Source organism: Peromyscus californicus, unplaced genomic scaffold, assembly GCF_007827085.1.
Source record: "Peromyscus californicus insignis strain IS unplaced genomic scaffold, ASM782708v3 Scaffold_11__1_contigs__length_118956290, whole genome shotgun sequence".
Classification (NCBI taxonomy): Eukaryota; Metazoa; Chordata; class Mammalia; order Rodentia; family Cricetidae; genus Peromyscus; species Peromyscus californicus.
This window is the reverse complement of record NW_026294402.1, coordinates 3,954,089-3,980,314: the sequence shown is the minus strand read 5'-3', so window position 1 is coordinate 3,980,314 and position 26,226 is coordinate 3,954,089. Positions and strand designations below refer to the sequence as shown.

At 40.6% G+C, this 26,226-nt stretch overlaps 1 protein-coding gene across 2 annotated transcripts in view; it reads left to right on the top strand.

The window, feature by feature from the left end:
• Window positions 1-21,435, top strand: part of Dync2h1 (dynein cytoplasmic 2 heavy chain 1) — a 260,746-nt gene extending 239,311 nt beyond the window's left edge. For both annotated transcript variants that reach the window (XM_052751659.1, XM_052751655.1), the window contains 2 exons: window positions 1,961-2,077; window positions 20,844-21,435. In XM_052751659.1, the coding sequence (XP_052607619.1) occupies window positions 1,961-2,077; window positions 20,844-21,002 (276 nt within the window). In that variant the 3' untranslated portion in view covers window positions 21,003-21,435. The remainder of the gene's footprint in view (window positions 1-1,960; window positions 2,078-20,843) is intronic.
• The last annotated feature ends 4,791 nt before the right edge of the window (window positions 21,436-26,226 follow it).

The following is a 26,226-nucleotide window of genomic DNA, read 5'->3' as shown; positions in this document are numbered from 1 at the left end:
ATAAAATTACAGGAAAATATATTTAGGATTTACAAAGAGAAAAATAATAAAAGCTCTAAGGGACCAGTTAGAAATTACTTGAAACTCATCAGCAGAAATAGACAAAAGAACAGAATAAAACACCTTCAAATCAGTGCTGAAATAGTTTGCGCGATAGTACGTACAGCACATTGCCTTTTTGTATTCAGGTCGAAAGCAAACTAAATAAATTATGTAATTGCTAATTGCATCCATAAACAGAAACTATCCCTTAAGTGTGTACAGACGTAAGTCATACTTGAGGGCTGTGTAATGGGCTCAATAAAGTGTTTCAACATCTCTTATTTCCTTCATACGTGAATAAGATAATAGAATGGATTCATTTATCTAGAAAGTGTTGTAAAGCCCTCTGATCAGAATTACCCAAATAAGTTCTGCTTAAACTTTCAGTTTGTCTCACTTCAGTTGGTTGTTTCTATAATTGTGCATTCCCAGATGAGTAACATTGGCAAAACTTACCGAGCATTTCCTATGTGTCTGACAGTTTCACACACGCTTGATTTCCATGTCAGGTTGGCATCCTAGAGTCTGCTAGCATTCCTACCTTTCCTTGGAAGGATATTTTTTTGGACCTTTTTTAGGCAAAAACAACCCAGATTTGATACTGCCTCTTCCTTGTGCTTTTCCTGAGGTTGTAGAAATTCTGCTTTGACACTTCATAGGAGTAAGTCTTTGTCCTATGGAGATGGGCTCATTGTCCCAGTCCAGGTCTGGCTGGAAGTTGGACCATTTGTCTGGAGAACTGTTATATTATCCATAGCAATTTTTTAGCAATAGGGTAATTTTGGGGTCAGTCTGTCGAGCTCCGGTTGCAGCTAGTATAAGGGGAGATCTTATTGGTAACACTCTGCTCCTTGGTAGACAACAAAGTTCACAGCAGTCATTTCAGGTAGATATTCTTCCTACATTTTAAAGACGAGAAAATAAAACATGGACAAACACCTAAATAAACATTTCCCAAAAAAGATACACAAGTAGCCAGTAAACAGAAGGAAGGAAGGGTGACCTCTGTCTTCAGTTATCGTGGAAGGGAAGACCTCAAGCAGAATGACACGCCACCTCATACCATCGAGGATGAGCCTCACAGCGGCTCAGCGCACTGCCGCCATCAGTGCCCACCATGAAGGAGAGTACCCACCACATATGCTAGGCTGCAGAAAGATCCAAATTTAGTATGTGCTTTCAACTGAATGTATATCACTGTTGCACAATTGTAAAAGAATTTGAAGTTCAATCCTCTCAAGTCAGGCTAAAACTTGAAGCTATTGTTTAAGATAGATTGTGGTTAGTATCATGCAAATATCATGAGAAAACAGACAAGACTGTAAAGGCAGACTGTTGAACAGGTATGAATGTAAGCTACTATTCGACCTGCTGCCATTAACTAGGGCAATTAACGCTGGAGAAATAGATAAAATGGCCACCAAGAAACTATAGCTAACATGGCTCCCAGAGCCATGTTTTTATTCCAGATGTCTTTGGCTTACACTAAAGCTACCTTAGACTGTGAGACTTTCTCCTTTACTCTCTTACCTCCACACAGCAGGATAAATAAAAAGTGTTAGAAGACATGGAGGAACCATGCGTTCATTCTCTGGTTATGCTTCTCTCCCCCACTTCCTGGAAAAGAGTTAATTTGGCTTATGTCTTTATATTTCTATTAACCTAATGCCAAGGCACTTGCGGTTATATAGTCTATGGCATTTGTGAGTTTTTCCTAGAATTTTAGCTAAAAAGTAAGAACTCTGTCCTAAAGAGAGTTTACAATGAACACTGATTCAGATTTTCTGTGTTCTCCAAACAAAAGGCCCTAATCTGTTTTCAGAGCATCTGGGACACTGGGCCTTGATCTTGAGATCCAACTGTGTGTACCTGGCATTTCAGAATTTTTTATTTATCACTTTCTGCTTTTCTGTGGCAGATCAGTGGTTTGTTGCTGGAAGGATGCAGCTTTGATGGCAATCGCCTTTCAGAAAACCAGCACGATTCCCCCAGCGTATCGTCAGTTCTCCCGTGCTTTATGGGCTGGACTCCACAGGTAAGCACTGGATACACAGTTTCTAACCCCATCGTTCACTCTTGGGTTTTACTTTTCCGTAAGATATTCATAGCATGTGTTTTTGGTTTGCTTTCCCATTTTACCTGTACTTTAACAAATTTGTAGTTAATATATTTTGAGGAGGTAAAGATTTTTAAACCATTTTGTTTTGAAAAAAAATTTTATTAAAAAAAAAATGTGTGTATTAGTACAAACTCTTGGGCTTAAGAATAAAGTCACTGTGTGGCATGAGCCTTCCTCTGCAGGTCTCTTAGACCAAGTCATGGTTTCATGGTTACATGGTTTCAGGTAGGTAATGTGAGCCACACAGGTCAGGGCCTTCCCCCAATCAAGCACTGCAAGTAGCCAGGTGTGGTGGTGGGAATAAGGATGTTGACTGCTGTTGTGGTATATTTGATTTCATTGTGAAACTTGGATCAGGGGGTGAAGCCAGCGACTAGTTGACAGGAATTAGCCATAGAGAGGATGGAAGAGCCAGGAATACAGATAGAGAGACACACAGGAAGGAGTTGGGAGGGACTTAGAGATTTGTGGTCCTTTTGGTTTGGGACATGTGGAGAGACACTTTTCTTGCCGGTTCTCTGGCCAAAGAGGAAGGTCATCTGATTGCGTCTTGGCTTCTGTGAACTAGCAGCTTTTCACCCCAATATCCAACTTCAACATCTTTATTGGTGAATAGAACAACTTAGATAAAAACAACAGACTTCCAGTTGTTGGTGGTGCTGAGGGGCTCAGGAAGTGTGGCCTTGCTAGAGGACATAGTCACTGGGGGTGGGCTTTGAGGCTTAAAAGCCATGTGCCTTTCTCAGTTTGTACTCCCTGCTTCCTGCTGCAGTTCAAAATGTTAAGTTCTCAGCTTCCGTGTCTTACAGCCACCAAGTCTCCATTCTGCCATCCTGGACTTATTGTTGTGGAGCCCTCAACCCAAATATACCCTTCCTTCCATACATTTCCTGGGTCACAGTGCTTTGTCCTAGAACAGGAATGTAACACCTACCCTGGATCAGGGGGTGATGCATGTCAGAGGCCTGGCCTCACACCATGACATCATGCTCCTCGTAGCCAGATAGTTTTGTGTTTTTTTTTTTCAGTAATTGAGAATTTTATTCTTCAATGGTGGAACCTAGAGGCATACATATGTCTTTAAAATAGGACATGGTTTTAGATGAGGCATATAACTTCTTAACTCTGAAGCCTAAGACTGAAAATGTATGCATAAATAGACTGTAATACTCCATCCAGTGAACTGCAAAACGTTGTTCACTACAGGAAGATGTGTTTTCTCATTGGGAAATGCCACAAGAAGTTTCCAGTTATACTTTCTACAGAGATCAAAAGCGTCTGGGTGTTTGAACATAAAATTTGAAGCTGTAACAGTAACTAGCAGTCACTGTTCAAAGAGCCAAAAGAGCAACCTATTTGTGAGGCTCCCCACCCATGGAGACTCATTTCCCCCAGTGTCAGGATGACTTTCAGATAGAGTCGAGATCAGAAGAATATTTGTCTTTTTTCAGAAATTTATATCAAAAGGTGATAATTATGAGTTACGTGATTTTTGATCTTAGGTTGTAAATCCTCAAAGTTGTACTCACTGGCTTAGCATGGAATTTGCCAAGGGTTTTAACTGCACCATAGAAAGTTGTGTATGATCTTGATGAATTCTAATGAGTCTAAGTCATGTGATGTACTACTTCTCTGGCAAGTAAAACTGAAATCCATGTAAGGAGCATGTGGTTCACTGAAGGAGCATCGACTGCACTCAGATGAGAGCATGGAGAGTAATGGCTAGAAGAAAGGAGGTGTGGCTCCCCGACCTCAGCACTGCCTCGCCCGTGGGCAAGGACACCCAGCTGTAGACTCCATCCCACTCGGAACTGATGCCTTTCAAATATCCTATCCCTGTTCCATGTATTCTTAGACTTTAAAAATCAGGATTGAAATAAAAGCCAGAAATCATTTGGAAAAACTGCACATGTAAGGAATGGTCAAATGGACCTGGTATCTGTCCCATAAAGAGCTAAAGGTAATAATGACTTCTTGAGTAGTTTAAGGGCTCCCTGCACCCAGGCTTCTGTATCTTCCATGACATGTGATAGAAGGACTTCCTGGCGCTTGCTCACTTTTCTCTTTTCTTCACATAGATGTTCATTCCATGAAGAATATCAAATGTATTGCTAAGAGTTCCTGAACACAAAATTTTGGAGACCAACACAATTCAAGTTCCAGCTCTGAAAATTATAATTTAGACTCAGTAAACTCTCTGAACCAATTCCCCTGTTTATGAATGGAGGGTGGTGATACTGTGGGATGATATGAGACTTAGGCACATTTCCATACTTTCGCAGTACCCTGAGCGCCTCACATCTGGTTAGTCAGTGATACTGTGGAATCATTATGAGGCTTAGACACATTCCTGTGTATTTGAAATAAAATGCTCAGAGTATGCCTCACACATGGAACAATAATTTCTTACTCCACGTAGTTCCTTATAGTTGCTGTTACTTACAGTCATTGTCTACTTGCTACATTTAGACATCTCAGAGATGCTGTCCACTAGGGTTGCAAAGACAACAGCCTCAGTTCTACTGTGGAAGGACAAGAAGGAAAAGTCAGGTATTAGAGAGCTGGAGGTGCTTACCCATCCTTAGTCATGGTGCAGAAACATTCTAGGATGCTTGCCAGCTTCTGCTCATTTAAGTGTAATTTTGTTCAATAAAGTGCTTTCTACATTTGCTGTGGCTGTCTCCACATTATATGGAAAAGAACATCAACATTTTCCTGCATTTTAGTTTGAGGGACAAAGCCCGAGGAAGCCTTGGAGAAGAGCTACTGTATCTATTCCACAGCTGCTTTGTTGCTGAGCATTCAGAATTCTTTAAACAAGTTAGAACGTTGGAGACAAACTTTTTAAACCAGACAGAAGGGTTTTTGCTTGTTTGTTTGTTTCTCACAAATCCCACAGCATCTGACAACCGGTCGGTCGTCCTAAAGACTTCACTCTGCTAGAAGGATCCTGGCTTCTAACCCAGCCACTGTGCGGCGTCTCTCATTTCCAGATGTTCACTTTTAAAGGCAGGCCTGCTAGTCCTGTGGGATGGAGGAGTAGCCTTGGCATTCCCGTGCAGCACCACATCTGAGGGTGCAGCCAGTCAGTGTCAGGCTTGCTATGTGATCACTGCTGCCCCAACGTGGCCTGGAGTTACAGTTTCCCCTGCCTGAAGGACGGAGAAAGTAAAATGCTGGTGTGCTTCCTCCTTGTCTTGATGGGTAACTGTGTGGACTAAGGTAATAAAATGCGGGTTCAAATGCCGTTGATGGCTGTCTGCATCCATTCAGGAGGCAGACTGATAGACTTGCTCCAGTCATCCAGTGCTGATGCTCAAGTCCAGATGCCCTAAGCGTTTGTCGGGAGAAGCACTTGGCATTCTTCAAAGTGTTGCCCAGCATACTTTTAGACATTAGTCCACATTAGTTCCCTCTGGCACAGTGTTCAATAAACACATTTAATAAACACAGTATTCCTTCCCCTTTGGAAATGTTTTGCATTAAATGTTCTGAGAGGGGCTGGAAGATGGCTCAGTAAATAAAGTGCTTTCTCTACAAGCCTGAGAACTAGGTTTGGATCCCCTGCCCTATCTAAAAAACAGGACACAGCAGTGTCCACCTGCAATGCCAGCACTGAGGAGGCAGAGTGACAGGGGCTTGCTGGGCAGCTGATGGAGCCCAGTGTTTGAGCTTCAGACTTAGGGAGAGATTATCTCATGAATAAGGTAGAGAGCACCCACTTTAGGACACAAGACCCACTTTCTTTTTTTTATAGTATTTTTATTTTATAATTAACTTAATTTCACATATCAGACACAGATTCCCCCGTCCTCCCTCCTGCCACCCCCCAGTTCTCCCTCCCAATCCACTCCCCACTCCACCTCCTCCAAGGCAAGGTCTCCCCTGGGGAGTCAGCTCAGCCTGGCAGACTCAGCTGAGGCAGGTCCAGTCCCCTCCTCCCTACACCAAGGCTAAGCAAAGTGTCTCAGCATAGGCCCCAGGCTCCAAAAAGCCAGCTCATGTACCAAGGACAGGTCCCAGCTCCACTGTCTGGGGGCCTCCCAAACAGTTCAAGCTAATCAACTGTCTCACTTATCCAGAGGGCCTGGTCCAGTTCCATGGGGGTTCCTCTGCCACTTTCAACCTCTCATCTCCACACACAAAAAGAGGTCCAAAAAGTCTGACAGATTGCCACACAAACTTTTCCTGAACCTGTACCCAGAACTTTGTCAGAATCTCATAGTCCATGGAATATCTGTGGGCACATGCCTTATGGTGTGGCTCAGTGTCAGGTGACTCCCCTTCTGGCCGTGCACAAGAAGTCAGCTTGTATGTCATTAGGAACAGTGCCAGCAAGTGTAACTTAGCAGTCAAACCAGCCTGAACTCCAGCCGAGGGTCTAGCTCTCCAGAGATATCACATTTGACTGCTGAACAATGCATCTGTAAAACGAATTCAAGAGCCAGTCACAAAGTAGTCATTATTTTATATTACTTGTATAGATATTCAGATATATGTATTAGAGGGTATTGCTGGGTTCTTTGCCTTGTATACACCAGTGTAAAATAACAAAAACTCAGTTTCTTTTCTGATTTACCTTTTTCTTCAAGTCTGTAAGTTAATGCTGGTCCCATTGTTGAAAACACGAGTGAGGGGTGTAGCTTAAGTTTTCCTGCCTGGCCCACAGTCAGGACAAATCTCTGTCACCTGCCAGTCCCACAGCAGCTCAGACCCAACCAAGTAAACACAGAGACTTATATTGGTTACAAACTGTATGGCCGTGGCAGGCTTCTTGCTAACTGTTCTTACAGCTTAAATTAATCCATTTCCATTAATCTATACCTTGCCACATGGCTTGTGGCTTACCGGCATCTTCACATACTGTTTGTCATCATGGCGGCTGGCAGTGTCTCTCTGACTCAGCCTTCCACTTCCCAGCTTTATTCTCCTCCTTGTCCCGCCTACACTTCCTGCCTAGCCAATGGCCAATCAGTGTTTTATTTATTGACTAATTAGCAACACATTTGCCATACAGACCATCCCACAGCAGAGGGGTCTCTGTTGTCATCTGTTTTTGATATCTACAGTGGCTGCCCTTTAAACAACAGCTATCCGTCAGAGATTGCAGCTCCCCTGCTATCAGAGGCGGTTCCGCTGCAAGGACCACCGCCTGAGGGGTTCTCTTTCCAAGCTACTAAGGGAAACTATCTAAATCTAAAGAACTCATGATTCAGCAGTTTAGATGGAATTCTGCTCACTCAGAGAGGCTGAGTAACAAGTAGCTAACTTTCTCCCTTTGCTGGCATCTTCCAAAAACCTAGTGTCCTTCTTTCAGCCCCCACTTAAGAACCCTAGCTTCATGTGGTTCCTCCTTACCACTTCCTGTCAGCTACTTGCTGACTCAGCCTCCTGCTCATAGGTTAATTTTAATCAAACACATCTTTGAATTATTAACAAAAGCAGTAGGAAAAAATGCAACACACTTTAAAATAATATTCCACAACATTTACCCCTTTTTTTCTAAACAAAAATGAAAGGTTTTAACTTTAAATAGTAAGACTGTATACAATAAGAACAATTCTCAAGTAAGGATTCCATTCACAATGTACTGAGTTCCAATTCATTTGTGCCTGGTAAATTTAAAGAAAATACTCCATAATCTATCCTATCTTAATGAATCCAAAATTTTATACCTAATTTACTTTCTGTCATAGCCAAGGAAAACTGCAACTATAACTATCTAGTCTTCAACTCCATCATAGGCCCCAGAAGGATAATATTATTTGAGTAAAAAAAATGGTGGATTGCAAACAACTTCCAAACACTCTAGAAATGACAGAGACATCTGGCTGCCTGGACAGTCACCCAGAGTTCCTCTGCAACTTTGGGGCATCCATCTTCAGCCTGCAGGCTCATAGTATCTGGCAGACTTTTCAATGAAGCAGGAAATTTCAAAGACTGTCTCACCTGTATTGGCAAAGTTTGTCAGTCACTTTCTTCTGTGTCTTACAGAATGTCTTGACAGTTTCTTCTGTGACGCAGGAACCCTGAAGGACTATCCTGCCTTGTTTTGGCAAAGTTCAATAGTCATTTTCCTCTGGGTCCTGCATGCCCAATATACAACATACTGTCAGTCAGTCTGGGCAAGAGCATCTTCTTGCCCAAATGGCTAGCCTTGCCACATTGAAAGCAAACTACATATATAATTTCTTTGATGCCCATCATCTCTGAAATAAATTGGTGCTACCAGGAGCAGAGGTGTCTCATTGTCGCAAAAAGCTCTAAGTTAGCAATACATTTTAAATGACATATTCTGTAGGTTTTTGAAAGGTTTGAAGACCATCTACTTATCTAAAATATACCTCTATATGATCTAGAAAGCATATCTAACATATCTACAAATTTGATTGTTATAAATGACTAACCACTAACCCATGTTCCCTAATTATCCTATATAGTTTGTGATAATACCTTTCAAAAACTAGAACTTCACCCTACATTTCCAAAGGAACTGCATAGGCACAATACCTCAAACAAAAATAGAAACATACATAAAATATGTTGTAACAAAAATAACCTTAAATTTTTATCAATATACAAAAATCCCCCAAGCAATAACAGAAACATACATGCAGTGTGTTGCAATAAAAATTATTTTAAATTTGTGTCAATATGCAAAAGTTGCATATTTGAGATCAATAGCTATCCCTTAGTTTATAGTAGATTCAATAATCTACCCCTCTGTCTTATCATTCCTATATCCCCCTCTTTTTTTTCTTTTTTTTTCAGAGATACCCAAATGTAATATCATTTGTATAATTTCCTCCCTTGCTAATACCAGTAATAATTAATAAAGAACCCCCATAAATGATGACAATCAACCATAACCCACCAAATTACCAAATACCATTCTCCCCACCTCTTAGGAATGTGGGTGTCATGTCCCAAAAATTACTTCCTGTTGTCTGGGGGTGATGGTACCCTGAAAAAACTGAAATATTGCCCAAGTCCTGAGAAAACCAGTTGTGACATTTGTTGTCCATTCTCAGTGTGATGGGAAAGTGCCGAGCTTATCTGAAATCCTGGCCAAACTATCCTATAAGGCTGAACCCTCTCTGAAAGCAACTTTAAGGCTGTCCTGAGCAGTTTGTAGTCTGATACTGATCTTTGGTGGGGCTCTTTCACTTAATGACATTACCACAGTCCCTATAGGATTATCATTGTGGGGTGCCATCTTTTTTTTTCCTGAGTTTTACATAATATTTTCCTTTTTTACTAAGAAATTTTTACCCACTTTACATACCAACCACAGATCTACCACCCATCCCTCCTCCCACTCCCCCCAAGCCCTTCCCCTCACCCCACCCCCATTCCCTCCTCCTAAAAGGTAAGCCCTCCCATGGGGAGTCAGCAAAGCCTGGTACATTTAGTTGAGGCAGGTCCAAGCCCCTCCCCTTGCATCAAGGCTGTACAAGGTGTCCCATCATAGGTAATGGGCTCTAAAACTCCAGTTCATGCACCAGGGATGGATCCTATTCCCACTTCTCGGGGTGGGGGAGGTTATCTTCTATTAGAGATGTCAAAGGTCACTGTTATGACTGGTTACAGTTCACTGCTGAAAACTTAAACATTTTAAATGTCATATACAGCTTAGTCTTAAAAATTTAGAGCTTACATTTATGTCTATGAAAAGTTTTAAATAGTTAAAATAAAACTAAAGGCTTAGGAGATTAGTGGCAATAGAAAAGTCCCTAAATTTGGTTTTCTTCTCTCCCACATCAGGTTGCTTTTCTGACACAAGACAGAGATTTTGGATTTTCCTTTAACAAACATGCTCAGGTCTATAGAAGGAGAGAGCCACACTCCAATCCTAAAGCTGGCTTTAAATTTTAATTAAATTTGGACTATAAAAAGACCATTTGCCTTTTATAGTTGTGAAGTACAACAAAAACAAATATTTAGGAAAACTTATGAAAGTTTATCCTGTTGGAAATATACCATTAGACCAGTTTAATTCTTTGCTATCTCCTCTCCTCATTATCAATCTTGATGGTATCCATAATTTTTTTTCTTCTGTGGTCACAAAAGCAAAAACCTCTTCCCCAATGTAACACATATCCTGGTTTCCATTCTGAGTTTAATACATCTTTAAAATATATAGATTGATTTATTTCATCAATTTTTTTTCTATTATCCAATGTCACTCTGAAGCTGTTGTTCCTTTTTCATTAACATTTAAGAAATTTAAAGTTAATAATGCATTGTGTAATCTTATCTCTGGGTGTTTTTATTATGCCCTTCTGTTTATTAATCATTTCTTTTAAAGTTTGATTAGACCTTTCTATAACTGCTTGTCCTGTGGAGTTGTGTGGTAACATACTTTATGTTATAATATTCAAAAAACTATCTCATTTTACTAGATATGTATGCTGCAGCATTGTCAATCTTAATTTATACAGGTATCCCCATAATGGCCATTGCTTATAATAGATGTGTAATTACAGAATCAGCCTTTTCAGAACTCAAAGCAGTTGCCCATTGAAATCCTGAATATGTATCTATGGTATGATGTACATATTTTAATTTTCCAAATTCTGCAGAATGAAACACATGCATTGCTAAATTTCATTTCTTTGAGTATCCGTTGGATTACTTCCTGCAGGTAATGGAGTTTGACTATATAAGGAACAAGTAGGACATTTCTTTATAATTTCCTTGGTTGCCAAGTGATGGAAAAATCCTTTTTTAAACCCTTGCTATTGACATGGTGGTTTTTTTTTTAATGAATCTCTGAGGCTTCCAGCACATTTCCTATTAATAACTGATCAATTTCATCATTACCTTGTGCTAGAGAATCTGGCAGACACATATGGGATCTGATATGTATTTTGTGTATATGGGATAATTCCTATTCCTGGCTATTTCCTGTAATTGTATAAATAACAAAGTTAATTCTGACTTATCAGGAATAAGTTCAGTGGTTTCAATATGTAAGACAACTCTGCATATTGAGAGTCAATAATTATATTAAGAGGATCTGAAAAATCTTAATAATACCATGAGAATAGCATATAATTCTGATTTCTGAACTGAATCATAAGTGCTTTGAGCCACTTTGCTTACTTTTCCTGACTTATAACCTGCCTTTCCTGATCTATTTGCATCAGTATACAATGTAGGGGCACCAGAAATTAGGGTACCTTTTAGTATATGAGGTAAATTTCCAATTAGTTTTTTTTATATAAACTGAAATCTCTTGCTTTTTGGATAATTGTTACTTATCCAAAAATTTACTCCAAGCCATTATTCATTTTCTGTCCATAATGAAGCAATTTGAGCATTAGTAAAAGGTACTAGAATTTCTGCTGGGTCCATTCCTGTCAGTTGTTGAAGTCTTAATTTTCCTTTTAGAATCAATTCAGAAACCTTTTCCACATATGTCTTTAACTTTTTACTCTGTGTGGTAAAAATATCCACTCTAAGATAATATCTTCCCTTTGCATCAAAATCCCTGTAGGGGAATGCATAGAGGATAAAATAACCAGAATGCAATCAAGTTCTGGATTCAAATGATTCACATGTGTATCCTGTAATTTCTTTTCTACCAAAGCCAATTCTCTCTCAGCTTCAGCTGATAATTCTCTTGGACTACTTAAGTCATTATCACTTTTTAAGGTTTAAAGTAAGGAACAAATTACTTGGTTCTTGAGTTGTTACTCCAATAGTGTGCCATAAATAGGAACTGTCTCCTAGCAATCTTTGAAAGTCACTAAGAGTCTGCAATTGATCTTTACCTTTTGGGGTTGAATTTTTTATAAACCTAAGTAATTAATGGAATCTCCTCTTTGTATTTTTTCAGAAGTAGTTTGTAATCCCCACAAGGCAAAATTTTCTTTACTTCTTCAAACATTTTCCCTAAAATATCTACATTTTAATCGACTAGTAAAATATCATCCATATAATGGTAAATTATGGATTGAGGAAATTGTACACAAATTATTTCCAACGGCTGTCATATAAAATATTGGCACATGGTGGGGTTGTGTAATATTTCTTGTGGGAGAACCTTCCATTGATATCTCCTGACTGGCTGGAAATTATTATAAGTAGGCACCATGAAGGCAAATTTTTCTCTACCCTTTTCTTGTAAGAATATAGTGAAGAAAGTCTTTTAAATCAATAACCATAATAGGCCATCCTTTAGGTAATAAAGAAGGCAGGGGAATTTCAGGCTGTAAAGAGTCCATTGGCTAAATCACCTTATTAATAGCTCTTAGATCCTTTACCTTTCTCCATTTTTCATACTTCTTTTTAATAACAAATACAGGAGATTTCCGAGAACTGGTTGATTCTTTAATAACTTGAGCATTTAACTGTACCAGCTGTTCTAAGGCCTATAATTTTTCTGATGTCAAAGACCATTGTTCTACCCAAATAGGTTTGTCAGTTAACCATTTTAAAGGTAGGGCCATTGTTACCTTTGAAATACCAACAGCTGTGATGCCCTGCTTATGTACAGCTTGAATGGTCAGTGACTGTCCTTGATAGTATCTTTTGATATTTCTCTCAGAAGCATTTCTTATTTTATAGTTTATTTCTGATATTGGGGGGATGTTAATCTGAGTATTCCATTGCTGTAGTAAATCATGTCCCCATAAATTCATTGCTATATTAGTCACATATAGCTATATTTTTCTTCTCTGTCCTTCTGGCCCTATAGATTCAACCCATTTTGCATTTTGTTTTACTTGAGACAAACTGCCAATTCCCAAAAGTTGAACATTTACTTCCTGAAGAGGCCAACCTGGATGCCATGATTTGGTGCAGTTTTTGTTACATCTATACCTGAGTCTGCCAAACCCTCAATTTCTATGCCATTTATTTGTATTTTTAACTTTGGTCTTTGATCATTTATAGAAGTTTGCCAAAATATTTGCTTTATGGTTTTATCTTCTAAAGCTGTTCTGGCATCCAGATCAATATGGTTTTTAACAACAGGCATTAAATCATTTAATCGTTTTTGTGGAGGATTTTCCCTAATGCTGGCAGGGAATGATTGAACTACATTTGGCATTGGGACCAGCAAGAGGCCCTGCAGGGAATTTCCTGATAGCAAAAGGTTACCTTGCCTGTTCCTTGTTGATCTACATTCATTAATCCAGTGTTGGCCTTTGCCACACCTTCTGCATACTCCCGAAGGCTGGGGCCTTCTGTTTGAATTATTTCTAGAATAAACATTGTTTCTAGGAGCACCTTGCCTATACTCCCTTTTCAAATGACCTTGTCTACCACAATTAAAACACCTAATATTTTGATTTTTCTTTGTATTTTTAGAAAGCAGTGCTCCTGTGCAAGTATCATCATTAGAAGTATAGGAGCCAATATTGACTGGATTTCTGACCCATTCTTCTATGGGTGTTGATCTTGTCACTAAAGGCCTAATCACTCTTCTACATTCTGCATTAGCATTTTCAAAAGCCAAAGTTTCAATTAGTATTTGTCTAGCATCTGGATCAGATATCATTCTATTTACAGCTGATGTAAATCTGTGTAAAAAATCAGTGAAAGCTTCTTTCAGACTTTGTATAATTTTAGTAAATGATTCAGTCCTCTCTTTCCTGATTCTTCAACCCAGTCCCAAGCATTCAAAGCTGCTATACAACATAGAATCAGGGTGTTATTATTCCAGCATACACTGTCTTTGCAAATCGGCATACTAACTCTCACAAAGAATTTGGTCTTGGGAAATCTCATGACCTCTGTCTATCCCTCCCTTGTTGTTCCAGGACCCTGACTTCCTCTCTCCATCAAGTTCTCCATTGTAATTGAGGACCAGCTTCTAATACTGCTGAAATTAAACCCATCCAGTCTTGTGGAATAATTTTATTCCTAGTTGCCCATGAATTTAACATCTGTTTTACAAAGGGTGAATGCATACCATATGAAATGACTGCTTCCTTAAATCTCTTTAAGTCTAACATGTCTACAGAATTTTGTGCATAGCCTTAGGGGTACATATCATCTGGTGGTTGTTGTTGAAGAGTAACTGGATATAGTAAAGTTGGTATTCTAATAACCTTAGGCTGTTCCTCTCCAGTTTCACAATGCAATGGTGTGGTAAATTCTGCTCTAAATTCCTCTGTAGCTGAGCATTTTTGTTTTTTGTTTTTTTTTTCATTAGTATATCTTTCCAGGGCCTGTATCCTATTAATCCACTTGTCACATTTAGCAAAACACCCACCAAGGCTATTATTGATAAGATATTAATTACCATACCAACAGTAATTATTATCAGTATTATATCAGTGACAGTTAAACCATCTATCTTCCCATATTCTGCTTCTAACTTCAAGCCCTCTGAGGTAGCAGTATAGAGAGCCCTAGCACCCTGCATTGTTGTGTTTTCATTTTTAATTTAGGAAAAAATTTCTTTTCAATATTATTTAATTCTTTCCTACTCCTAAAGGATTTCCCAAATCTCTCACCAATTCTGTTGACTTCTTCGAGCAAGTGGCAGCTAAGTGCTAATGTGGAGAGGTCCAGAGGGCAAGTGCAACAGAGCTGGCTGGCCTGACCCCTCCTTCAGTGTGGTTCTACCACCCACTGGGCACCAATTGTTATGTGTTTTTTATTATCTACAGTGGCTGCCCCTTAAGCAACTGCAGTCCTAGTCAGAGATTGCAACTCTGCTTCTGTCAGAGGCAGTTTGGCCACAGGGGCTGCAGCCTGAGGGGATTTTGTTTCCTCAGGCACTGACTCTTTCAAAGCTATTAAGGGAAACTATATCTAAATCTAAGGAACTCATGATTCAACAGTTTAGGTGGAATTCTGCTCGCTCAGAGAGGCTGAGTAGCAACTAGCTAACCTTCTCCCCTTTGCTGGCATCTTCCAAAAAACCCAGTGTCCTTCTTTCAGCCCCCACTTAAAAGCCCTTGCTACGTGTGATTTCTTCCTACCATTTCCTATCAGCTTCCTGCTCACAGGTTAATTTTATTTAATCAAACACATCTTTGAATTGTTAACAAAAGCAGTAGGAAAAAATGCAACACATTTTAAAATAATATTCCCCAACAGGTCTCTACCACTATCCCTTTAAAAACCGCTAGAACTTCCCACAAAACAATGTTTCTGAGCAGTCAGTGCCGAGTTCTTTCCCTAGATTCACACTGAATTGTGCCACTTATTCATACACGTTAAAGCTCCCATTTTCTAATGTCCTTTCTAAAATAAGAAAGCCAGTACTTCTGCTTTTGTGATTTCAGGAAACATGCATGGTCCAGTGTAGCTTAAGTTTTCTCCAGTCCTGCCTGGTCCATGGTCAGGACAGATCTCTCTCACCCTCCAGTCCCACGGCTGCTCAGACCCAACTGAGTAAACACACAGAGACTTAAATTGCTTACAAACTGTTTGGCTGTGGCAGGCTTCTAGCTATCTAGTTCTTATATCTTAAATTAACCCATGTCTATAAATCTATACCTTGCCACATGGCTTGTGACTTACCAGTATCTTACATGTTGGTACTCATGGCAGTGGCTGGCAGCGTCTCCTGACTCAGCCTTCCTGTTCCCAGAATTCTCTTCTCTGCTTGTCCCGCCTATACTTCCTGCCTGGTTACTGGCCAATCAGCATTTTATTTATGTAGAGTGATGTCCACAGCCGTCCAAATAACTTTGATAAAAATACACTGATGAAAATATTTTGGTTTGAATTCATATGTACTGAAGGAGACCCCTCCAAAAAAAGTGGGGACTTCCTCCCCGGCCCCAGATTAGGCACAAACCACCCCCAAACACCTGTTTTCACAGAGAGATTCTTTATTAAGTAGGGGAGAAAAGTTATAGTGGCTGCTTCTGACTCAGGCAGAAAACAGCAGCAAATGACCTCATAGGTATGATTTTTAAGAGGAGGAAAAGGGGAAGTCTGTGTTGGCTAGGATGTAGGTGGTATATTTTGTTTGGACATGTTAATTAGGTGAACCAAAAGGAGGCTTTTGATTGCTGGACTTTAATATTTTGATAGGTAGACCTTAGTAGTCAGCTGCTGGAGGAGGAGGTGGCCAGATAAGAGAATAGACCTTGGTAGCTAGCTTTAAGGGTGTGATGATGTAATGTAATGGTTTTTAGCAGGGCAGAGGGAATGGGAGAAGAGCAAGGCCTGCCAGAGCCGTGCTTGCCACACTTGAGCTGGCCAGAGTCCCTTCGTATACTTTACTATAAATGCATTGTATTGAAATTTAATATATGATATAAATGTAATTATATAGTATACATACTCTAAAATGATTAAGAATTAACATTTGGCAAGTTTAAATTCAACCTCTTTATAATGGAGTTAAAACAACCAACCTAGTAATTCTGTTGGGTTCTGTTTTTTGCAGAGGGTGGTGTTATTTTTCCTTTTGTTTTATGTTCTTGTCTTCTTTGCTTTGTTACTGAATATTCTTTCAAAAGAGATATACACTTCGCAGTCCCCAAAATGCACCTGTAAATGTATCCTTATCTGACACATGGCACCCTGCAGGTGGTAAGTCAGAGCTCTCCTCCTGAAGACATCCTGGATTACCCCAGGTAGGGCCAGTGTCCTTATGGGGGCTCTCACGAGGAAACTGGGGAACCCTGGAGACTGCTGCAGCAGTTGAGAGGGCAGAGAGGGAAGCTTGCAAAGGATGAGGGAGGCCTCTAGAAGCTGTGGGAGCAAGACAGACATCCTTTCTGGAAGCCTCCAAGAGCAGGAACTGACAGCACCTCTGTCAGGACTCCAGCTCGGTAGGACAAGAGATCCATTCTTTTAAGATGCTAAATTTATATCAACTTGTAGTAACAAGAAGAAACATGCACAAACTATTATAGAGCTGCTTAAGCATCATAAAATCTGCAAAGAGTGGCATTAAAATATGCAGAGGACAAAGGTCATGTTTACAACTATTAATGTGCAATAGAAAATGGATTAAAATACGGATTAACATACGCTAATAGACTCTTGAAAGACCTCTTGTTCAGTCCCCCTGCCTCTGTTCTTTAATCCCTGCCACCATCAGTGGCCAGAACATCCCTTTCAAATGTGAACAGTTACCTTATTTCTCTGCTCAGAAGCCTTCAGTGGGTTCCTGAAAAATCCCAAGTCCCAATAGCTACCTCTATAGCAAAAGAAAAAGAGGAGAGAAAAGCAGTGGAAATACCAGTGTCCTTCCTGAGATGCTCTGTCATTAGCATATTGTTCTGTTGCTAAGACTTGAGTGCTTTTAACTCACTTTGTGTAAAGCACCAAAGTTACATTCCATTAGCAGATGCATTAGAAAAGGAGGAAAACCCTACGGTGTCTTTATTCAAATAAGATGGTATGTATGAAAGATAACTAGGCCAAATTATATCACATTTCAGACTTTAGTATCAGTGTTGAGATCAACCAACTGACTAGTCCCTATTTATTGTAACTAATGCAATTACAATATATAGATTTTTTTTTTTTTTTTTTTTTTTTTTTTGGTTTTTCGAGACAGGGTTTCTCTGTGTAGCTTTGCGCCTTTCCTGGAACTCACTTGGTAGCCCAGGCTGGCCTCGAACTCACAGAGATCCTCCTGGCTCTGCCTCCCGAGTGCTGGGATTAAAGGCGTGTGCCACCACCGCCCGGCCCTATATAGATTTTTAATTACTGAATTTTAGTTGCATAATACTTTCTATGTGCTATCATAAACTATTTGCAGTCTTCACATGTCTCATTTATGATAATTGAACAGTGTAATTGTTAATAGATTTAATGCAATTTTAATTTTTTCCAAGCATCTTAAGCTAGCTAGTCTGATTCTTCGGCCTAGTAAAATAGATATTAAAGAAGGAACTGAATCATCAGAATTTAATCAGGTTACATGGCATGCCCAGGGAACTGGAGTCATTTTGCGGTTGGCCAGATCTCTGGCTCTGCTTCTGCATGGATCATTTATGATTAGGGTCTTAAAGCAAGTCCACTGAGCTTTCAGAAAAGAAAGGGGAATGATAAATGCTGAGTAGAATGTCAAGAAGCCACAGTGGTACTTTGTCTTACAATGCTGTAGGATTGGGGAGAAAAATATGTGATCTCCCTTGCAGCATGGGAAGCCCACAGTCATGAGGAGGCCTGGAAGAACTTGGAAACAGGGAGCTGTAAATGAGTACACAGCATCCCTGCGTCCTGTTCCTGTTGTCTCCCGACAGCAAAAACAGTGCTGCCCACACAGGTGCTCTAGAAAGAGCCGACCTCCCCAGCGGTCGGCTTCAGATCACCTCAGACCATCGGCTGTGTATGTCTGTCTGCTCTGTGTAAAGACTGAGAGGTAACAGCAGAAGAAAGCTTGTACCAAGTCATTGATGTTCTGAGTTCTGAATCCCAGTGCTTTACCATGTAAGCAGAATTGGAGAAGTGAGTCAGTGACAGGAGTCTGAAATTCCCCTTACTTCTGTCCCTACATTTTCAAGCAATCTGACTAAGAATTCATTCTCTCATAAACCTCTGTTAGGATGACATCCCAGAAGACTCAATGTTAATACTCTCTACCTAAAAGTTATGTTCTTGATATTTGATGTGTGTCTTTCCTAAATTGAATTGTAAGCTGCACTGAAGGGCATCTTTTCTGTGTATGAACACTCAGCCTTCGTGACATATGCACCATGAGCCCACAGAGCACTGTCACATGGAAGGCTGAGTAACTAACAACAGTCACACACTGGAGATGACCAGGGAGACCCAGGGCAGGTGGCCTGCATTCTTTCAGGGGAATGACCTGCATAAAGCACAAGTCTTATTGTATGTGTGTTAGGTTAAAATTCAGGAATATCAAAGAGCCTGAAGCAACTTACATCAAAGACCAAGGATCTCAGCAAAATCCTCATGTTGGAAAAGCTAAAAAAGGTTTATATAATGCCCACTTAAAAATAGGATTTCAAAAAATATTTCCATGAAAGAAAACTATTTTATTTATATCTGTCATAGCATCATCCACTACAGGCAGTAGGTGCTAAAAGGGTGATTTTTCTGGATGATTTCAGAATTGGTAGAAATAACAGTCCAAAGAATAAAGTGTGTACATGAATAAAGCTCCAACTTCCCATGGCATATGCAAGGGTCGCATGCCCCTTGACCTAGGGAACAAAATACTTAGCTTCTAGACAAGTATTCCTTATCCTAAAACCATGCCTATGTAAATAATCATGCCTATTTTGAAAGATAATAACCATGCTTATGTGCTAATGTTCATGGGCTGTGCTTACCATGGGTAAACTCTCTATGGGCTTCTAATCCAATTGTCTCTTTCTAGAATAGTCCATTTTAGCACTTAAATTCCATTCCAACTCCAAAACACTAATCATTCATTGGTTGAATGAGATCATAAGTTCAGTCTAAGCACCAGTGTTAGATTTTAATTGGAAGCACCATTACTAAGATCTTGTTTGAAAATCCTTCTTTGAAAAGGATGCCTATTTCTGAGATCCATTCACCGGAAAGTTCTACACTGTGAGTGACTAGCCACTCCTGGTAACAAGATGAAGATCTTTGATGATATTTCTCTTGAAAGAGGCCAGGGATCATCACAGTAATCATTGACTTGACTTCTGTGGGAGAAGTTGCATGACACACTAGAGACCCAGTGAAGCTATGTCAGCAAAGGCCCCAAAACTCAGTACCCAACTTGGATGGCTACTGGGTAAGGAAAGACAGCTTGAGTACCAGTAAGATAAATGCCCTGAACCACAGCAAAAGTGCTTAAGTCCACCAGCTAACATAGAAAAGCAGCAACACTCACTGATGCCCCAGGAGAGTGCTACGGAAATACATTGTTAAACATAAAGAGAGAGTAGATCCACTTATCCAACTTGTTCCTTCTAAATTGAATTTTGTGGTAATAAATGAGAAATGGAAGTTCTTTGTAGACATATACTGCTTAGAAATGTTGTACTTTTATAGAATTATAGGTAAAATTATATAAGTTGAATTTTCAGCATATTCCAGTATTTGGGGCTAAAGAACAGTTTTAATGTGTGTGTGTGTGTGTGTGTGTGTGTGTGTGTGTGTGTGTGTGTGTGCGTACGAGAGAGAGAGAGAGAGAGAGAGAGAGAGAGAGAGAGAGAGAGAGAGAGAGAGAGAGAGAGAACACAAATGTAGTTGGGCACATTGGGGAGGTCAGAAGATGAGTCTTTCTCCATACAGCAGGCTAGCCGGCCAGTGGGCTTCTTGGTATTCCTGGTATTCTCCTGTCTCCCTAGCAGCACTGGAATTATAACTGGCTCTACTATGTGTCTGACTCCTGTGTAATTATTAAGGACTTGAACTCAGGTCCTCTTGATTGCTAGTGAGTTGTCTTCCCAGTCCCAAGGCAAGGTTTTGTTTTGTTTGTTTGTTTGTTTGTGATGGTTCTTTGTTTGTTTTCAGACAGGGTTTCTCTGGTAAAGGCTCTGGCTGTCCTAGAACTCACTTTGTAGACCAAGCTAGCGAGAGATCCACCTGCCTCTGCCTCGTGAGTGCTGGGATCAAAGGTGTGCGCCACCACTGCCTGGCCCTAGGCAAGTTTTTAAAGGAGCCATGATTGGGTATGAGTGAACTGATGTGGGATATAGGAGTTTATTATAGTAATCTTTACTTGAAATATAAATTAATATCTAATACACATAATAATTGGAAGGTCTGTATTTGATGCTGTATTTTTAGACCATTTTTTTCTTTTGAACAGGGTGCATATGGTCCATACTCCCCTGATGAATGCATTTCTTTGCCTGTTTATACAAGTGCTGAGAGGGATCGTGTGGTGACCAACATCGATGTTCCCTGTGGGGGCAACCAGGACCAGTGGATCCAGTGTGGGGCAGCGCTCTTTCTTAAAAATCAGTAAATCGAAGGCAACACAGGACAGCCTAGCAAAGGACAGTTCCTGCCAAGTTTTACACAGAACATGTGATCAGTCTGAAATGTTAGTTCAGAATATCTGCAGTTAGTTTCTTGTTGTTGATCTCCGTGGGTTCTTATTGTAATAAATGTGTAATACCAGCACTGTGGACCTTAAAGAATTTTATAATAAAGTGGGGTATTTGGTGGCATTAGATATTTTTATGAAGAAATTTACTTTTTCAGTGGTTCAATTATTTAAGATTTAAAGTACTATATTTAAGAAATCAATATTTTGGCTATCATTTTATATAATTGCATATAGTTGTTTTAGTCTTCTATAGTTTTAAATATATGTACCATTCTGCTTTTAAGCATTGAACAATGTACAAAGGCATAATGAATGAATTATCTTAACAATTAAACATTATGTCATTTCATTGTGTATATTACATGATATAGTACATAGTATTTTAAGGGTGAAAAGGAAAACCTCACATGAGGATGTAGATAATGGAAACAGATTCTGGTTACAGGATTTAGATTTACCTCTTTCATATGTCCTTTGGAGCATCTTGTTTCAGCTTTGCAAGACTCCGTAAAACCAAAGAAACTAGGGGCGCTGCAGCTGAGTGACACCTCAGGAGCCCAAAGCTATGTCCAGCTGTCTGTCCACTTGGAACAAACAACTCTTAAGGGTTGAGACTTGTGTTTTGCTGGGAGACAGGTGTAAAATTGCACTCTAGTCTTCTATGTATGTGTCTGCACTGGAGCCAGTACTATTGGGTTCTGTTGTTTGGTTTCACATCTTCCTCCAGTGTCAGGAGTGAGGTCAGGACCCTGTGCATGGTAAGTGAGCATGCTGCCATGGAGGCAGATCCCCACACTTGACATTTATCATCAAAAAGAGGTTACCTCCCGAGAGGAGAAATAAAGGCTAAAATAAATGGAAAAAGACTGAATTAAGAATAGAATCTCAAAGTAATCCTCAAGAAACAGAAAATAACAGCCCAGGAACCAGCGCAGCGAGCATGTGAAGGTGAAAGCAGCACCAGTCAGCATTGGATCTCCCGTACAGGTGCGCTTTTACCACCTGTTTCTAAGGAACAGTGAGAGCCCATATGGCTAAACGCTTCAATGCATGTGTGACTTTGAAGTTACTGGGAAATAAGAAAAACTTAGAAATAACAGTTTCATTGTGTCATCATTTGTATCCGTTTAGTTCTGAAGGAGACAAAAGCCACAGCCCACGCTGATTTGAACAGGGGAGGTTTAATATGAAGATTTGCTAAGTTCTAATGGACATGGTTATAGGATGTGACAGAACTCAGCTGAGTACATGGGAGCTGAGGGGAATAATGCAACAAGCAGACTTGGGAGAAGGCATCCCTAGAGAAGGTACAGACACCATAAGCTCACTTAGTTGTTCCTCTACTTGGGTTTACCTTTTGTCCTTCCACCAAATAGTCATTGGAATGCATTTGCAAGACTGCATTAGCATTTTGCAACACATGACTTTTAAAAAGAAGAAAATCACTGGGTGTGGTGGAACATGCCATTAATCCCAGCACTTAGGAGGCTGAGCTAGGAGGATCACAATTTCAAGACTAGCCTAGGAGAGAACCTGTCTCAACAGGTTGTCTGTCTCACCTTATTTTTCAAGTACATATATGTTTGTATCACTCATATCTTGGAGTTTATGTATTTGTGAGCTCGATGACTACTGTTTTTAGACAACTCGGTCATCAAATTTGTTTCAAAATAATTTTAGACTGCTTCCCTAAATGAACCTCAACCTCAAAAGGATGAGTTTATTAAGGTAGTTGAAGATGACTAGTCAGAGGATATGTAAATCTGACAAAGAATTCAAAATACCCAAGCAAAGGCCGAGAGCATCCCAGAACCCCAGCAGAGGCAGACAGCATCCCTGGGCCTCATTTCTGCTTTGAAGAGAACAATTGTGTGTAGTTCTGGAGTGAAAGCCTTTTGCTACTGAAAAGGATCTTAAGGAATTGTGTTTGACACACTTCTGTTTAACAACAATGACTTTCTAACTGCCCTGCTGTGCATTATAAAGCTGAGTTCTCTAACATTTCAACCTAAAAAAACAAACAAACCTGGAGTTTGGTGAAGAGATGATTTCCTTGCCCATACTTAGGCCTTCTATGGCATTAAATAGAAGTGTACCAATCAGGTTCCAAACACTCAGGTGCATCTAAAGTCCATACAGATGTTAAACTGAAATTTTCTTACTGAAAACTAAATGTATTCCAATGACTATTTGGTGGAAGGACAAAAGGTAAACCCAAGTAGAGGAAAAACTAAGTGAGCTTATTGAGAATGAGGTCTTGACCTACATATATTTTTATGCACATAGATATGATTGTCAAGCTATATTTTTAACAGATAAAAAAAAACAACTGTTGGCCCAAATATTATTCTCTGATCATTTATTAGTTCTGATTCTGTGGTGTCTAAATACACCCCCTCCCCCACCTCAGTTCTTGTGCACTATTTCAGAAAGGACTTGGGCATTTGGAACCTAAGAAAGTAAAAACAGAAACAAGAAAGTAGAATATGTCAAAATCCAGCACTATGAGTCAGGTAGTCGCACACACTTATAATCACATCTTAGAAGTTAAGAGTAAGGTTCCAGATTCAAGGCTGACCTGGGCTACACAGTGAAACTTTATCAAAAGTAAACATTTTCTAAGTGTTGAAAGGTTTCAGCCTAATCTTCAGTGTATCTCTTTTCCTAGAAGTGGATCACTTATTGGTTAGAAAAAAGAGTGCAAGTTGGGAACTGGGAAGATGGCTTTGTCAGAACAGTACCACACAAGTGTGAGGATATAAATCTAATCTCCTAGCACCCATGTAAAATTCAAGCATAGCCACGTGTGCCTGTAATCCCAGCATGCAGCTTCAGAGGCAGCGGGACCCCTGGGGCTTTCTGGCCACCCAATGTCGCTAAATCGGGGAGCTCCGGTTCAATGACAGTCCTTCATCTCAAACGAGGTGGAGAGAGAATTCAAGATGGCAGCAGCCACTAGCCTGCAAGGGACCTTGGGAACCTGAGGAATCTGAGAGACCCATGGAGGCTTCAATGGGGAGACTGGGCAGCAGAGGATGAGGCTGCAGAACACACAATATCTGCGGGGGGGTCGGGGGTGGGGGTAGGGGTAGGGTGGGAGAGGACAGGGCTGGGGGAACCCAGGTCCTATAGGAAGATGCTTTTGAAAAGTGGTTTCATAGAACTGGAAAACAGATGGTGGGATGGGGCTGCGAACGGTGGAGGGGAACTAGTGACGAGGCGGTGGTGATGGGTGTGGGGAGCACAGCTGCAGCAGACAAAGGAGCACGTCCTTGCACCCCAGCCCTGTCTGCCTCCTAGGCTGGTGTTGCCACTCCACAGGCTGTGGTGGCAGTGGCTGCTGCTATTGCTACTGCACTGCTTGCTCTGCTGGGGAGGGGAGAGTTCAGGGATGCAGCACAGTTGGCAGGTCGCAAGCAGGACCAGTGCCAAGGGCAGGGTGGTGTACAGCAGCAGCCTGGGGCTCATGCAGGTCCTCCACACACACACACACACACACACACACACACACACACACACACACACACACACACACCACACACGTGCCATCCAACCACATGATCACCCTGACTAATAGCAACAAGATATCTGAGGTGAAGAACGGTTCATTTTCCAGATTAAGTCTCCTGGAAAGACCTCTGTGTTACTGCTGGAGGCCATGTTGGTGTCAGTGGTCTGTGCTGTTGTCATGGTGATGTCCATGGTCACACTGCTGCTGGCAACTGTGTTTATGTCCGAGGTCCATGCTGCTTCCGGGGACCAGGTTTATTTTTTCAAAGCTACCACTAGAAACTGTTGTAGGGTATTTACCAGAGAAGGCTGCTCAGATGTGGGTTTAAGCCAATAGAAAGTCTTCATTAGCTAGCTAACAACTATAGAGGGTGTTCTTGATCCCAGTGTAGCCCTGAGCCCCTTTTCAGGGTGAGTTTTTGAGCACAAAAAATGTGTTCTGGGTTGACATACTTCAGTTAACAAGAACAGTTGGCCAGAAGTGGAACTACAGAAGTTAAAAAGCAAGGTTAGTTCATTTAGAGACTTCCCAGAACAATGGACTTTGATGGATTAGGCCTTTGTTTTAGTTTTGGCAGGTGGTGCTGTCCACGTGCTGAGTTTTACAGCCTGAATGGCACTTCCATCATGGAGTCAGTTGTGTTAAGGTCTCAGGGCCTCCTAAGGTTTTGTAAAACTGTGTTGAAGTCTTTGGTCCATGCTGCCTCCCAGAGCCTTGTGGAAGTCCATGATCCATGCTGCTGCTGCCGGCTGCTAAGGGCAAGGAAGCTTCTTTTGCAATGGTGTTGATGACTGCAGACTCATACTGAGAATAAGAGACCTTGAAGGTTTCTGTAACACTCCCCCACACACACAAAAAAAAGACAAAGTCCAGACAGGAAGCTATTGAAAAGCCCTTAAGAACTGTGGTAAAGATGCTGAAGTGTAGCTCTTCACAGTTGATGGCTGTTGAGGTTTGGGGGAGGACCCAGTTTTCTTTAAGGGCCTGGCCACTGGGAGTTTGACCATGTCCCAGTGAGTATATGGGAAACACAATTGAACTTGGTGGGTTTTGTTTGTTTGTTTGGGTGGTATGCAGTGGTGGGAGGGTGGACCTGAGGGAAATGGGAAGTGAAGCAGTGTGATGCAGTACCTTGTATGGAATTCCCAAATAATTAATAGAATTATTACATTGGGGGAAAAATAAAAAAGCAATGTTTATAAAAAATAATAAGGTGGACAGAGATTACAGGAAACACTTGATGTCAACCCCAAGCCTGCACATACACATACATGTCCCATACCTGTACATACATATCCACACTTGCATGTACACATACACAGTAAAAGTTGGGAGTTCTATGAAAAGTTCAGAAGACAAGATACCAACATAAACCTCCTGGAAATAGTAATGGATTCCAATTATAGCCTAATGCAATTTTTTTATTTTTAAAGTCAGTGACACCTGTGTATTTTAGATGTTATCTTATTATTTAACCATAGGTAATTCTGCTCCCAGTAGAATCCTTAGCAAGATTGTCTTATAACCCTTGTGTGTAGTGTAGCCATTCCAACCTTGATCTGGAAGTTCCAACCCCCACTGAGGCTTCGGTAACTGTCACGCCTACAAGGCGGGGCCGAAAGAGGACCC